This window comes from Microtus oregoni, unplaced genomic scaffold, assembly GCF_018167655.1.
Source record: "Microtus oregoni isolate MIOR12 unplaced genomic scaffold, Mior012 000079F_ref0000094, whole genome shotgun sequence".
NCBI classification, from domain to species: Eukaryota; Metazoa; Chordata; class Mammalia; order Rodentia; family Cricetidae; genus Microtus; species Microtus oregoni.
Genome location: NW_024544537.1, coordinates 2,952,480 through 2,969,023, shown reverse-complemented (window position 1 = coordinate 2,969,023; position 16,544 = coordinate 2,952,480). Strand labels below are relative to the sequence as shown.

At 32.4% G+C, this 16,544-nt stretch overlaps 1 protein-coding gene across 1 annotated transcript in view; it reads left to right on the top strand.

Annotated features, from left to right (window-relative positions):
- The window catches only part of Dmd (dystrophin), a 1,759,261-nt gene that overhangs the window by 382,744 nt on the left and 1,359,973 nt on the right, over window positions 1–16,544 (top strand). Inside the window, exons 15-17 of the mRNA XM_041642825.1 lie at window positions 2,413–2,500; window positions 9,955–10,196; window positions 14,582–14,762. Coding sequence (XP_041498759.1) covers window positions 2,413–2,500; window positions 9,955–10,196; window positions 14,582–14,762 — 511 coding nt within the window. The remainder of the gene's footprint in view (window positions 1–2,412; window positions 2,501–9,954; window positions 10,197–14,581; window positions 14,763–16,544) is intronic.

Here is a 16,544-nt window from a genome sequence, read left to right as displayed (position 1 = left end):
AGGTGTTACCTCCAGTTGACTCCAGGGTATTAGCCCAGAAATAAGCACACCATGTTTTTCTATCTGAATTCTTCTTGAAGGTGTCAAAGTGATGGCGGCCATACATGTATTCTGAGGCACCATGGGAGTGTCTATTTTTGTATGGCACAATAAATCCTGGCTCATGTCTTTGGTGGTGGTGGTTTTACAGTTGAAAAGGAGGTGGCATAGTGGGGGTGTGGCTTAGTGACAGGGCACTATCTGGCAGGTGTGAGGTCCTTGGTTCAATCTCCGGTGTTGTACATGTTTCATTCTTTTGGCTTTTTGGGGGCCACCACCCAGTTCCCAAATAAAGCATACAAATAGGCTTATTATTACTTACGAATGTGTCGCCTTAGGTTTACTTGTTTCTAGCCAGCTTTTCTTAATTTATCCCATCTGCCTTTTGCCTCTGGGCTTTTAACTTTTTCTTCTGTAAATCTTTCACTCGAAAAAGTTATCTTGATAGAGGGAGCCATTATGAGGTTAGGGGAAAACTTGGTGTTAGAGAAATTCTCAGGATTTCACAAGGATGACCTAAGCTAAGTCTCCTAGCAAAAGGGGAGTGGGTGTCTGAAAGGGCCTTTCTCACTATTCAAATTAGTGGCTACCCTAATTGTCATCATAGAACCTACATCCAGTAACTGATGGAAGCAGATGCAGTGACCCACAGCCAAGCCCTGGGCTGAGCTTCTGGAGTTCAGCTGAAGAGAGGGAGGAGAGATCATATGAACAAGGGGGATCACGATCATGATAGGGAAAACCACAGAAACAGCTGACCCCAACTAGTGGGAGCTCACAGACTTTGAACTGATGGCTAGGGGGACCTGCATGGGACTGAGTTAGGCCCTCTGACTGTATGTGACATTTATGTAGCGTGATCTGTTGTGGTGGGCAGGCAGTGGCACCAGGTCCTATCCAAGGTGCATAAACTGGCTTTTGGGAGCCCAAACCCTATTATGGCATATCTTGCTCAGCCTTGATACAGGAGGGAGGGGTTTGGTCTTTTGTCAAGTTGTTATACCAGACATTATTGACTCCCTAAGGAAGTCTCCCTCTGGTGAATAAATGGGGAAAAGAAAGAGGGGACTTGAGGGGATAGGAGAAGAAGAGGGAGGGGAAACTGAACTGTGGTTGTTAAAGTGAAAAGTAAATTTTTTAAATAAATTCAAGACTAATAAATCCCTTGTTACTCTTGATAGTTTATATTATATAATTAATCAGAATGTATCCATTATTTCCTTCTGAATATACTAAGAATTCATTATGAATAATATTTCCTTTTTAGTGAAGAATATACTGAATTATTATGACTCATGTGCCAATAAGCTGCTATGCACAGGAAATTTCTCACATCAGAATTGAACATTTGAGGAAAGGTGAACACTAGAACTTTGCCTTTGATCTTAAACTTGTGGGGATGCTAGTATCACTGTTTTATTTTCTTGCATTTCTCAGGTCAGTTGACAAGTCAGAACCTTTCGTGTTTGTCCAATTCTCTCTTTATGAAGCTGAATTTAAAGGCATCCTTGAGCTTTTCCTGTTAATTGGAATGGGATTCTGGGAACACAGAATCACAAAACAATACAATTTATTTGTTGGGAAATTTTCAAGTGAAATCAAAGATATTAAAACGTGTCTTTTCATGTTCAGGGATTTGCACTTCTTTGTTGTCTTTTGCCGAATAATATAAAGTTCATATTTTTCTCCTAGGCTGTTGGTACTTCAAGTAATGCCAAGGCATCTACTTGACAGGATTTTAGTTTTCTTTTCATAAATATTAATAATACATTGTATATTGAACTATTTGATTTGAAAAATATGATTGAGAATTTAGAATTTATGCATGTGTCTCTGTATAGGTATGAGTGTACTACTGAGCATCTATGACAGTCAGAGAAAGACTTTGCAGGAAATAACTTGTGGAAATTCTACCACCTAGGTCCCAATGAATCGAACTCAGGCTATTAGGATGGCAGTCATCTGTTTCACCTGCTGAGTCATCTTGCTGTCTCAACTAACATACTTTTCAAACAGTAGTGCTTAGCTTTAATTCCTTGTGGTTCAGGTTTTCATCTCTACATAGCTATTAGTAAATAAGCTAATTGATAAATGCTGGTTAGGGTAATTGGTAGGATTTTATATTTATTGTTAAAAGGTTAATTCTGGTTACAAATAGTGAACAAATATCTCAGAAAGTTATTTGAATATGAACCCTGATTGTCTTGGGAATGGAAGGATTTAAATATTGCTGATAAAAAATAGCTTTAAGATTTACTCAAAGAGCTGATAAAATGAAGTATCATAGGCTTGAAAAATCGGGTTTCGGTTATAATTACTGTGTAGACTCAAAATGCTTCTACTGAAATGTTCACCTTTGCTATCGTGCTGCAGGCCATAGCACGAGAGAAAGCCGAGAAGTTCAGAAAGCTGCAAGATGCCAGCAGATCAGCTCAGGCCCTGGTGGAACAGATGGTGACTGGTAATTACATGAACTTGATTTAAATAATCTTCTTAGGGATTTGATAAACACATAGGTTCGTATTTATCAGCTGAATTATATCAGACAAGCCCTTCTTGGATACAAATTTACATTAAAGGAAGTTTGTATTTTTGTTATTCTTTTTCTTTCATGCTAAGCAAATTATTGGGGGAAATTCAATTTGAGTCAATTGGACGAAAATGAGTTATAGTAGAATATTTAATAAGTCTATTAGGGAGAGTTTAATTTTCAGCAAACACTGATAATATTTATTAAAAATAAGTTTAAGAAGACAGAGCTTTACTGAAATAATTATTTGTTGAAGAAACTGAAAAAATATCAAGTAAATTATATTTTTTAAAAAATAATTTTATAAATTACCTAAAATTTGTTGAAAGGATTAAGAATAACACTACTAATATTATCATGTTTTCTACAGTACCTTGTCTTATAAAAATGTTTGTCTTTGGAATTAAAGCTTACTTTCACCTTTCTCTTAAGTGAGGCAAAAGCACAAAGGTTGCATCATATTTTTATCCTATTGTTAGAAATTGCAATTACTCTTTGCCAAAAGTACCTGAAAATCTATCTCTATAGAGTATTGTGAAGTCATGTGAGGCAACTTTTTTTACCAAATTTTGTTTTCTAGACTTGTGCTTATGTATAAATTAAAGTAACTATACAAACCACAAATCAATGCAATTTCTGGACCAGATTATTTTTACTTTTGCAAGGGTGTCTTATAAACAACAACAACAACAACAAAAAACAAGTTTTTGTATATGTCAGCATTTTGAGAAACTGCCTAAATTTTGTGTCATAACTTCTGTATATGAATTATTTTTAGTCTTAAGTGCCTTGTCGGCATTAATAAATTCAATTATCTTCATAGGAAATCAAGTCATTTTATTCTTTTAATGAGTTTTATAACTGTGTTAGGTGAAAAATAAAAGCAGGAAGACATGCCAGTTGAGAATTGAGAAAATCAATTATTATGTTTCTACATGTTGCTTGGTAATTTTAAATGACGGTTTTAATAGTATATTCAGTCAAATAAAATTACATGATCCAAAATAGTCTTATAATCATTCTATAATTTCATAGGAACTACATTATTACCTTTCTATTTAAATATGGTGATGTAAAATCTATAATTTAAACTTTAAATTCTTTAATTTTTATAATAAAATGTCAAACAGACCTCATATCATTTTATATACACATGTACTAAATTATTTAAAAGTCATTTAATATTCAGAAATGCATGGAAATATATTTCATTTTTATTAAGTGAAGCTAGACAGAGAGATGTAAAGGTAATGAAAAATACTAAAATCAATTATCTAAATACTTGTTAACATTGGAATTTCTAGAGGCATACAGAAAAATTAGGTCATATAGATGGTCCTTAATAAATACAAATTAAATGATTGAATTCCATTTAACAGCACATTTGACAGCACTTGAGAAATAATATTGATTATTTTGCTTAGAAAATATTACCTCTGAATGAAATTAGTACCTTGGGTAGACAGCAAAGATCAATGGACTTTTGGGATTATGGTTTGAACTATTCTTCTTTGCTTTCAGCAAATTTCAAGCTATACATTTGCCTGCTAGTGAAGCTAGGGTTAGGGTTAACTTTACTAAGATTAAGCTCTAGCTAGGACCATAAGGGCAATAAGCATTTATAGTGCCCATAGTTCTGGCAACCTATTAAGCAAAACTATTTCCATAATTACTATGCAATTGATGAAAATGTTTGGATGTATTTATTCTCTCTTGTCTTAAAAAACGAATCATATAATAATTATTTTCTCAATTTATGCAAATTATAAAATAAGTCAGAAATACAATAACAACCTGCATTCTTGTCCAACTGTAATTTAGAGAGAGTTATCTTTAAAACTTTTAGATGCTCATTACCAAAGAGCCATGAGGTATGGTTCATAAAAGTGAAAATTAAATTAATCTTGGTGTAATCCAAGATTTTCAACAATTCTTTCAGTGACGCTCTTAAGTCAAGACACATCTTACTCATATACTTGCCTTATTGACTTCTATAATAAATAACATAAGTCTTGTACCATATTATTTATAAGAAGGGAAATGAGAGCTGAACCATTATAATTCATTTAGGACCTCAAAGAAATGGGTGTTAATTTTACTTGTAAATAGTGCTCTCAAGGTAAAGTCAAATCACTCTTAGAAATTTCTTTATGATTATATGAGATCTATTGACCAGAATAGAAGTGATATTCCATGATCAAAAATTAAAATAAGAGATAGCCAATAAAGATGATATTCACTATAAAATCATGTTTCTGGAAATTTTCTTAGAATTTTGAAGTATTTTAAAGAAATTTATGGCCATTTTTAAAATATAAATACTTATGTAAGTGCTAAAAGTTTATTTATGAAACAAAATGTTTACCCTAAAGGCTCTTTTACTAGAATTATACTTTGAAATATTTTCTGCATATTTTATTCTTCTTTCATGCAATATATTCTGACCACATATTCCTATGCCTTCACTTCCCCAGAACTCCCTATCTCCTGAGCCCTAGGTATACCTCCTATCTCCTCTCAAAGAAAAAAAAAGCAGGCCTCTAAGGAAAATCAACCAAACACAGCACATAATACAATAAGATCTATAATAATCCCTTATATCAAGGCTGGGTGAGGTAACCCCACAGGAAAAAAAAAAAAAGATCAAGCAAAAGAATTAGAGACACCCCCACTGTCAAGACTTCCCCCAAACACAAATCCAGGAACTTTAAAATATTGTTTGAAGTAATATAAAAATTGCCTTACTTTGTCAACACCAATTGATTAAATATCAATAAGGATTATCTTGACATGGTACTGGATAAAGGTATCTCTTCTTATTAGGAACTTTTGCTCAGAAACAAAGTTTTGTGAAGTATATCTTCAATATATTGATTTAGAACTATATGATTATTCTCAAAAGTGGTAGCTTGCTATAACCTTAGTGGGAATAATTTTACACTCAACCTAGTTGCCAAGTCTTTGTTTTCTTAGCTCTACTGAAGTAGATAGTACCTAAATTCTTTCATTGTATTTCATAAAAACTATTTAGCATAAACTTCTTTAAGTAAGACTTCATTTTGTTATTTGTCAAAATAGAAATTTGGAGGAAATCATTTAATTTTGAAATAATTAAGCCTGTAACCTGATAACTTATTTTGCATAATCAACATTGGATTCTTATAGTTTTACTTTGCAAAGTTCTTTAACTTTTTATTTAAGACAATTACTTCTGTTTTTTAATGAAATTACAGAAATTTGAGAAAAGATTGAACCATAATTTCATGTCTCATACACATTTTTATTCCAGAACATTGCACAGTTTGCTTTAATCTATTTAGTGCTAGAAACCATTCTTGATTGTTTTTAAATATCATTCTCATATGTATATAAATACACACACATAAAATATAAAGACACAGACTGGTCCAGATATATTATTTTACCTTAAGAACACTTAAAATATCAAAAAATCAAAGATAGTTGTGTCAAAACATTCATAAAAATACACATAGAAGTATTACCCATGTCTCAATTATTGAATTATGGGATGCTTCTTCCTAAATTTCCAGAGGAACTTATTATAATGGTGTAATAGCATTATCAATATTCTCTACATTAAATGGCACTTCACTTTCAGTTTCGAGATGTAGTTTTCTTGTATTAATTTACAGTCGGGAGACAATCACATTCAATAAACATATAACTAAAAGTAGTAATTAGTATATTATACCAAAAGAACATTTAAAAAATTACATGCCTTGAGTATTAGATATTAGAGTATAGTATTTAAGGTGATAGCTAATATGCTCAGAATAGAATTAAACTACAGAAATCACTAAGGCTTAAACAATGTGTTATCCAAGTCACTAAAACATTTTTACATTTAGTTTTATAGCTTAAATATTTTTATATGCATAAATTTATTTAGATGTATACAGCACGTTTTCATGTGATGGTCAAGTTGGCAGGGATTGTAGTTTTTATGACTTATCTTGTTGATAAATTATCAAGTCACTTGTGGTTGCTAGGCTGCCTCACTTCTGAAATAAGAGCTTCCTACAAAAGCACACATTTCCTCTTATTCCTACTTCAATTCTGGGCAATTACATTTGTGTTTCCCTTCTTTCTGCATGACATTAAAGCTGATGCTCTGCATGGAGTTTACATTCTGTAAATTGACGGCTGCATATTCGTGAATTTACTTTCCACTTTAAGAGAGAGAGCCCCTGTGCTTGTGTGTCTGTTTCTGTATTTGAAAGAGCTACTGTTCTTGAGGGCAATTGCTGACAGAAACAAATATGCATAGAAATACATTTTCTCCTACTTTTATGGCATTAGAAACAGAAAAAAGAAATGGCATATGCTAGAACATTTTGTGTATTTTGCTCACTAGAAATAGTAAGCAGTATACATTTTTTTTAAAAAGGTTTTATTTTTTTTCCCAAAAGCAGCACAATAGTGGCTTAAAAAAATGGTCACAGAACCCACCAGAACTTTGCGTCTGTATATATCATAAATACCCAAAACATCTTTGTGGTATGTTATGCTACTCTATTGGATGGTAAATGTGTTGGGAATGATCCTCAGTTTAAGCTTAACAAAATGGGAAGTTCTTAGGAAGTGCAAGATTCATTCAGCTATTTTCTACTTAAAAAAAAAAAAACAACTCAAAACACCTTTTTTTTTTTTCCCACTATTTTATCCAGGCTTCATACTTGATGATGAATGTACTTGATAAAGAATACTCCACTTTAGGTGTCAATTTTGAAGTACTTGCATGGAAGGCGATGCATAATCACAATTATTCTAGCAGTCTGTTATGCACTGTACACAAGTAATAAAATTAATGGATGCACTTCAAGTAATGATCCATTTCCTCTGGGTACAATATATTTATTCATAAACTATTTCAGTGGTTGTTTAGAATATGAGCTGTGAATGGATTATGATCCATTATCTCTGAGAATCTAATGTGCTTCTCCAAAATAGTTTCCCTAAGTATATTTAATAATGCGGGTGAGTCAGTGTTTGTATTCTTAAATAGCTAACAAAAATTCAAAAACCAGATGCTCAGATGATTGATCCTTAAACTCTGCAAAATTTTACAACTATAGGTTGTCATAAAACTTCAATTTTTTTCAGTTGAGCAAAGGAAATCAATCCTATCAAGTACATACTCATAAAACAATATAGTAACAATTATCATACTATTTCTCAGACATATATTAAGGTATCTTCTAGTATCACTCAAAAATGGAAAATGCAGGGCTGGAGAGATGGCTCAGTGGTTAAGAGCATTGCCTGCTCTTCCAAAGTTCCTGAGTTCAATTCCCGGCAACCGCATGGTGGCTCACAACCATCTGTAATGAGGTCTGATCCCCTCTTCTGGCCTGCGGACATACACACAGACAGAATATTGTATACATAATAAATAAATAAATAAATATTAAAAAAAACAAAAATGGAAAATGCATTAATACATTACATTCTATCATATGTCCAAGCATTTTCAAGCAAACAAGATGTTATGTAATTGTTTGTATATTTTTTAATCCCCTATATTTTGCTCTTTGAGTTTTTGTCTTCATAAGATGCAAACTATTGATTTGATGTTGTATGTGTTCACACAGAGTCTTTCTACTATACACTGAGAATTATATCATAAAGTGCTAGTGACAGCATGTTTACCATAGGGCATGTTAATTTAGAAGAATGAGTTATAAAGAAGTTGAACAGCAAGAATAATCACTTATAAAATGTTTATAGACAAATTATCTAGAAGGATGTGCTTCTCTGTGCTCAATACATGTATTTACCAGAAATTTCTGCTTTAAATTTTGAGTGTGATTGTTCTTAAGTCCAATTTTAAATTATTATAAATAGATGACTGTGTGTTTTACAAAAGTCTAAACCAAAATTAACCTATTTGTCATTGATGAACCTTAAAACAAATTAAAATGTTTGTATATATCGTATTTTATGTAAAATTAATTTTTAAAATTCCAATAATCAAGTTTTTAAAAATAATCTGTTTAATTCAGTAAAAGAACTTTGTCTCATCTATTTTCTAAATATGAGATGATGTTTTCTTATTTCCTGTATGTTCTTTACCATATCTTCTAATTAGCACAACTTATTTAATTTGTTGTTAAAGATTTGTAAGATGTGGAGAAATTAACATGTGAGCTCAGCTCTCAGTAGGTTGATCTTATTATTATATTCCTAGAATGGAAAAGAAATATGACACCTGATTGATACCTGATGAGAGTACTTAACTGAGCACAATTTACTTATGCTTGAGGAACAGCAAGTTTAAATTTAAATAAATCTAATTATATATGTGCATATATAGACCTTTTTCTCTATTATCTCTTGTTATATATTGGTAGTTACAATATTTAATTAGATATAATCAAGTTATAAAGCTCATTATATAACTAAACACTGTAGATTTTAGAGTCTTATAGATTTGTAAAAATTTTACTTTTCATTTGCATCTTAATTCCTGTTGGAGAAGTGCTTAACATCTTAGCCTACTTGCTTCACATTCTAGAATTGAGTTCCATGACCAACATAACTCATAAAACATATTCATTGTATTTTTGTAGATACCAAAGTATTTTGATATTCCTTGCTGGTTTGCATTATCATTAAGCAAAATTAAGAAACATCAGTCATAATTAAAATTAATATGTTCTCCAGTTTCTACGAGGTTTTATAAAGTTGATATTTGTCAGAAGCAGAGACATGCTTCAATCTCTCTATTTTACCTACTCATCTAATCATTAGATATTTCATTTTGATACATTTTCTCAAAGGGAGTAATTATGCAATTGAAATTTTAGATTCTCTGATAACTTTGTAACAAATAAGCTTGTTATTACTAGTTATGTTGTGGCTACTCCCAAAACTATGTTGTTATAATTCTCAATCATATACTAAAAATTGTAAATAGCATATCATATTACACCTTCGTGTCTTAATATGATCGATAGTCCCCTTCACTATTCAGGGGATTAGAATAAAATTTAGCCACAGGAAGCCATGACTTTCTTGTGTAGCCAGGTACAGGGAACCATGTACCTATTACTTTTTGTATCTCCTTATTATTTCTGTTTAGAAATATGCTCGCAAAAAAGAAAAAGATTTTTTGTCAGTGGTGTTGAGAAATGAATTTTTATGTTATCTTGGGTGATTTAAGACTTTGAAATTTCTAAGTTTGGGTTCATGTTTCAAATGAATAATCTTGCTTGGCAGAAAAGTATGATTTTAACAAATAAAATGTGGCCTTGTGTCTTTTTCAGTAATTCAGTGAATTTGTTTGGAATAGAAACATGTTGCTTTTCAGATCACCTCCTTTAGACTGTGGCTTCATGGGATATATATTTTGGTTTTCTTTCTAGAGGGTGCTGACGCTGCAAGTATCAAACAAGCCTCAGAACAACTGAATAACCGGTGGAGAGAGTTCTGCCAATTGCTCAGTGAGAGAACTAACTGGCTGGAGTATCAGCACAACATCATTACTTTTTATAATCAGCTACAGCATTTGGAGCAGATAACAACTACTGCCGAAACCTGGTTGAAAACCCAACCCACCATTCCAATAGAGCCAATTGCAATTAAAAGCCAGTTGAAAATTTGTAAGGTAAAACTTTCCTCTTTCCTTTGGAGCAGGATCATTAGGCATTTCTTGGCAAATTGCAAGAGGGCCATAGCAAAATGTTTAGTAATGAGATTTTCAACTCCCAGGGGTTTCTCCAAGAATCAAAACTACCAAAATATAAACAAAGACAATCAGCCTTAATAAGTACTGTATTGATATTGTACTTCTGGCACTGATGTATGTAATTTATACATGGCTAATTATTTTTGTGTCAGTTTGCAGAGGGCTGAGACAGGATGTATAGAAAGCACATATCCTTAAAAAAATTTAAAAATTGGCCAGTACACTGGAACTCTTTTCAGACGGAAAACTGGGCACGTGATGAAAAAATTGTAAGCAATACAAATAGCTAGAAGCAGCTCAACAATAAAGCCTTATGGTGTAAAACAGGGTAAAAAAAAAGACATCTATAATATTAAGGGCACATATAAGAATGGACATTTTGCATAGTATTTCTTCACAAAGAGGTATTTTACTAATGTACTTGCTTTATAGATAAAACCAAAAGAAAGACCAGATCAAGCCAAACTTGTCCCTCTTCGAAGACAGACAGAATCAGTGTAGAAATTGTGACAACACAGGAGAGAGTCAGAACCCTCTAATAAAGGCTGCCTTAAGAGTGAGCCCAAGGCGCATAGAAATAGAGCGAGAAAAATAAACAAGCAATTTTATCATCCTCTCTGCCTGAAGAATCTGGACAGGGCTCCCCACTGACTAGACTTAATTAGGAGGCAATGAATAAGGAGGTGTGATCTGCACATTCGCCAGGGTCATGAGAGGAAAATGAGTACACAAGGTGGAACTGGCAATCAGGGTCCAAGTAAGAGATTGAAAGAGCTCATCTTCATTTGGTAGAAATTAAAAATTAGTAATAAGGAAAAGAACCTGACCTTTTCCAATCCTTACTATAAGCTTCACACTATTCCTGGGAAATGAGAAGTCGATTAGAGGCTAAGTTAAAAGATAGCATGGACAAACCTTTACTAATAGACTAAGATGTATATTTAGTATGAAGAGAGATTAATTTGCATACTTTTCACAGGAATGGTATAAATGAAGGCTGACTGCATGAGGACAGCTGACAGTTTTGGTCTAGAAAGAAACACTGAACTCCAATGATATTAGGGAAATATAATGATGTTCAGAAACCAAAGAAAAAAAAAAGCACTTGATATTTTTTGCTTCAGTTTCTGTAAATTTACTAGAAAGTACACAAAATCAAAATATAGTTTTGCATAACAAATTCAAATAAGAAAGACCTTTGCATTACCGGGCGAACACACATCCTGTAGTATTTATATGTTTAGATTTAATTTGCAATTAGATACTACAGTCCTCAGTTTATTTTCCACTTCTCTGAAGAATAGTTCATATGCAGTATGTTTTACAACAAAAGTATGGTGAAGACAATCATGGTAGTATGGTCACTAGGAATGGAAAATCCTGGGCCACTTTTCTTTATTAGAAGAAAGCATGGACATCATAGTGAGAACCTGTCTTAAACAGCCAATGTAGAATGATGATGTCATATAAACAGTATTCTTAAAATTCAAATGTAGAAGCAGACACCTACGAAATATACTTATATTGCCAGGCGGTGGTAGCACATGCCTTTAATCCCAGCGCTTGGGAGGCAGAGGCAGGTGGATATCTATGAGTTTGAGGGCATTCTGTTTTCCAAGAGCTAGCACCAGGACAGACTCCAAAGCCACAGAGAAACACTGTCTTGAAAAACAAAAACAATCAAACAAACAAACAAAAAAGAAATATACTTATAGATACAATTAGATATTGATTAACTATAATGTGACCAAGAATGATAGCGTGTACATGTACTAGCTTGTTGATAGAACAAGTAGCACAGACTAGGCCATTTAACCAATGTAAATGTTTGCTCACTGTTCTGGAGGATGGAAATTAACCTCTGTAAGGACTCTCTTAGTGTTTGTAGGTGGCTGTCTCCTTACTGGTAATGCCTATGTTCTTTACCAGTTCATGTACATGGACAGAATGGAAGAGTGAGAGAGATATTTCCTTCATTTTGTAACGCAACCAGCCCTATGAGATCAGGACTCTACCTTCATAACTTAATTATTCTTTAGTGCCTCCTCAAATCTGCTTTTCCAAATAAACTTGCGTTGAATGTTAAGGCTTCAGCATATATATTTTGAGGTACCACAATTAAGTCCACAGCACTAAGTTCTAGGAAACAGAGTGGAAGTTCGTTGAACTTCCTTGTTTTATCATATTTTTCCACCTATGTCGAGGACATAGTTGCTAGGCCAATGATTAAATAAACTAATGTAAAATTACCAAGGGAATAAATGATTTACACAATATTAGAAAACATCTAACAATAAAACATGACATAGACAGAAACCAGCAGGCAGCTTCTTCAATGGAAAAGCATTTGCACTGGGCATTTGGAATGACTTGATGTTAAATCAAAGAATAATATACTCAGAAACATGGATAAATAAGGACCACCCATGTAAAAGGAGGTCTATTATATGATTACTAATCATAGCGTGATAGGTGAGTGGAATGTGAGTCAGATGTGTAAAGGCAAATCAGTGGCCTAAGAGTCATACAGTAATTGTAGTCTTAATCTCAGTCACAGATAGAAATCACAGACAGATTTCTAAAGTATTCTATTATTATGGAATTATTCAAAGGGAAAATATCTCTTTTCTGCACTCACTAATAAAGATCCCAATACTGTTTGCACTGTCTCATCCCATTCTCTCAACTCTTTGTCTTTCTGCTTGACCTTTTGGTTCCTAATGAATTTATTAATTGGTTTATGTAAAATATTTAGTGGTATAAGAATAATATCATTCCCAGATTAGCTAAGATTATATTAGTGGCCTGGTATTAGTGTTTGGCATTTTTTTTATCTAATTTATTTTTTTATTTCCTTTGGAGATTTTTAAGTATTAAAATACAAATTTAGCTCATGCTCCAATATATTGGAGGTGAGAGAGCCTTTTAAGATTTAGAAGAAATAAGTTTACATTTCTTGAAGTGGGGGAAGGTTCGACTTGGTGCTACATTATTTAAATGTGCATATTAATATTTTTATCCTTCCTTCATATTTTCCATGCCAACCATTGTTCTCCCATTCTCCTCTCCCCCTTTATAAATGTATAAATTTTAGTGGGGAAATACATTCAGAAAATATGATTTACTCTGGGGACTAAGAACACTAAGTTCCCCGATGTAAACAATAGCTACTGGTTAACAAGTTTTTGAAGTTGAATAGTTCATTTAAAAAGGGATGGCATATCTTCAGTCTTCAATTCCTAAAGCAACTCAGTTGTCAGTAACAATGAGTCCTACTGTTAGTCACATAGTCACATTCTTTTCAAACTTAACTTTATATCTTCAGAACTTAGAAGAAAAAAGTATTGTCTATTTATATTCTTGTTCTTATGAAATATTAACTCCATCAATACTCATAATATAGGATTCTCCAAATAAGCATACATGCATCCTAAGTCAAGAATTTATTTTGTCATTTTAGTATGATTTCCAGTAAGCTCAGATTTAAATTTAGTTCCTAATTGCTATAATTTTTTTTAAATTTCCTCTCCATTTAATTGGCTCATGATCCCATTTTTAATTTTAATGATCATGTTTTTGCATATTAAGTACTAAACAAACCCAAGTACTTTTTTGAAAGGTAGCTTAGATATGAATTATAAGTAAGCAACCATGGTGATAATGCACCAGAAAAGAGAATTTCAGAGTTATTTATGGTGCAAGTTATATATATATGAAACATAAACTAATTGCCACTTCACTTGAAATGAGACCAAGGAATTTACATAGAAAACAATATGGCTGAAAAAATACAATTTAAATTCCAAATTCACGCGTCATATATAACTTTGAATATCCATTACTTAATCATGGAAAAATAGAGAGTCAATTTTGCCCACCTAGGGACTTTTAGCATTAAACATGTGAATTAAAAAAAGTATTATTCACTGAATGATCTTACAATTTAAAACAATGACAGTTTTGGAATGAAAAGCATTAAAGATAAACATCTTTATTTTATTTAATTTAGTGAGATTTAAATTTGTGTTCATTTATAAAACATTGTTAACATGCACATTTGTGTGATTTATGGTTCTAAATAATGATAGTCTGATATTAAGGTATATCATACATGATGATTCAAAATGAACAAACAGCTATGTTGTTCTTAAATCGATTACTTGTGAGAGAGTATGGAAATTTCTTAACAGGTATTTGTCGAGAACATTAACTTGTTTTCATATCGCTGACTATAAACAACTTTCTTTGTGACGCTATAGTAAATGCAAAGTTACATATTAGTAATAATCTGAATTATGGTTCAGGATGAAGTCAACAGGCTGTCAATTCTTCAACCTCAAATCGAGCAGTTAAGAATTAAGAACATATCACTGAAAGAAAAGGGACAAGGGCCAATATTCCTGGACGCAGACTTTGTGGCCTTTACAAATCATTTTAACCACATCTTTGCTGATGTGCAGGCCAGAGAGAAAGAGCTACAGACAGGTAAGTAAAAATACTTCTTAAAGATAACTTAAGATTTTTGAAATTGGCTATCCGTGGGTAAAATATGAAGTACTAAAGAAAACCAAACAAAAATGGGAATAACTACTATCAGTGAAATAAACCACCTTCCCTTAACAAATGACAAAATACTGATGTTAGACAACAAGAAACTGTATGTCTTCTTCCTGTAATATTCCAATGTTTTGGGGTAAGAAGAAGTAAGTAAATAATGGTTTGTACAGCTATAACTTCTCCATGGATGGTTATACAGATTCCTGAATCAGGAGTTTTGAATACTTTTGAAAATAAAGAAGCACTTCAGTAGACTTTCGCAAGATTTCTCATTGTGTAGGTGGAAATATTTGTGCAGGCATCTTCAGATGCTCTTTCAGGTCATCTGAGAACTATCTACTTTTGGGAAATGAATCCCAAGTAAGGACAAATTATTCTTTGAGCTATATATTATTTTTGGGACACAGTAATTACATAAACCACCCTTTGTTGATAAAAGAGAAGAGAGAAGTAGAACAGATATACAAACTTGTATCAAGTAGATAACAATTTTTCAAGATATCTCTTTACAATTTTTTTCTGTTAGTGTAGTATTTCTTTGAAGTGTCTGTTCATTAATTTTAAGACAAAATTTTCTTAGAGAGACTAGTTTATAAGACTTAAACAATACTAAATAAGTTTTTCATCTATCACACACATTCATTTATATGTTTTTGTGCATAAAGAGAAGATTATAGTGGATGCTTAGGATTTAAGGATGTTGCTTACTTTTAGTGAAATTTTAATTGTGTGGAAGTATATTTAACATTTTTCTTATTGTTTACCTTTGTAAATATTACAAAAAACATTTAAAATACTTCCAGAATATTTAGATATGACTAAAGCTTTACAATATCGTTTTTGACTAAATTGAATTAAGTTTACAGTGTGTATTTCCTTTTCCTCTACTTTATAAAATAGTTTTTGCTATGGGGTTTGTTTTTCTAATGGGAAAAAAATCAGTCGGTATAACTTTAAAATGATATTAGCGCCCTCTAGTGGATTACAGTATAATAGATGCTGAGCGTCAAACCTCTAAACGGAAAAAGCTATTTTTAATTTTTCATACATCTTAGCATATTTTATTTAATTTTTTGAAGAAATACATAAAAATTATTTAAAATAAAATAATTTTAATTGATATTCTATAGTTTAACTTCCTCACTGGAACGTTATTTTAAATCATGTATGCCTGTTTGCTTCAATCTTCAGTTTAAAGAAGTATGGAATAGTCATATTGATAGCTGGGGTTTTCCTATGTTACTACAATGTAAACATTTAATATTCATTATGTTTACATACTTATAAATGTATACATATAATCATTTTGCACACAAAAATTATTTATAAAACTTCTCAAACTTGTCTCCCAGCACCTGGGTCCCTGTTGGAAGAAAGAGGGCCCGCTTGTTCATCCCTGCCACCCAGCTAGCTTAGCCCCGAAATAATAACACAGAAACTGTATTAATTAAACCACTGCTTGGCCCATTAGCTCTAGCTTCTTATTGGCTAACTCTTACATCTTAATTTAACTCATTTCTATTAATCTATATATTAACACAAGGTTGTGGCCTACCAGCAAAGTACCTGCATGTCTTACTCTCGTGGTACCTCCACAGTGGTCCATGACTCCACCTTTCCTTCTCCCAGCACTCAGTCCATGCGCCCTGCCTACCTAAGTTCTGCCCTATCACCAGGCCAAGGCAGTTTCTTTATTCATCAGTGGTAATC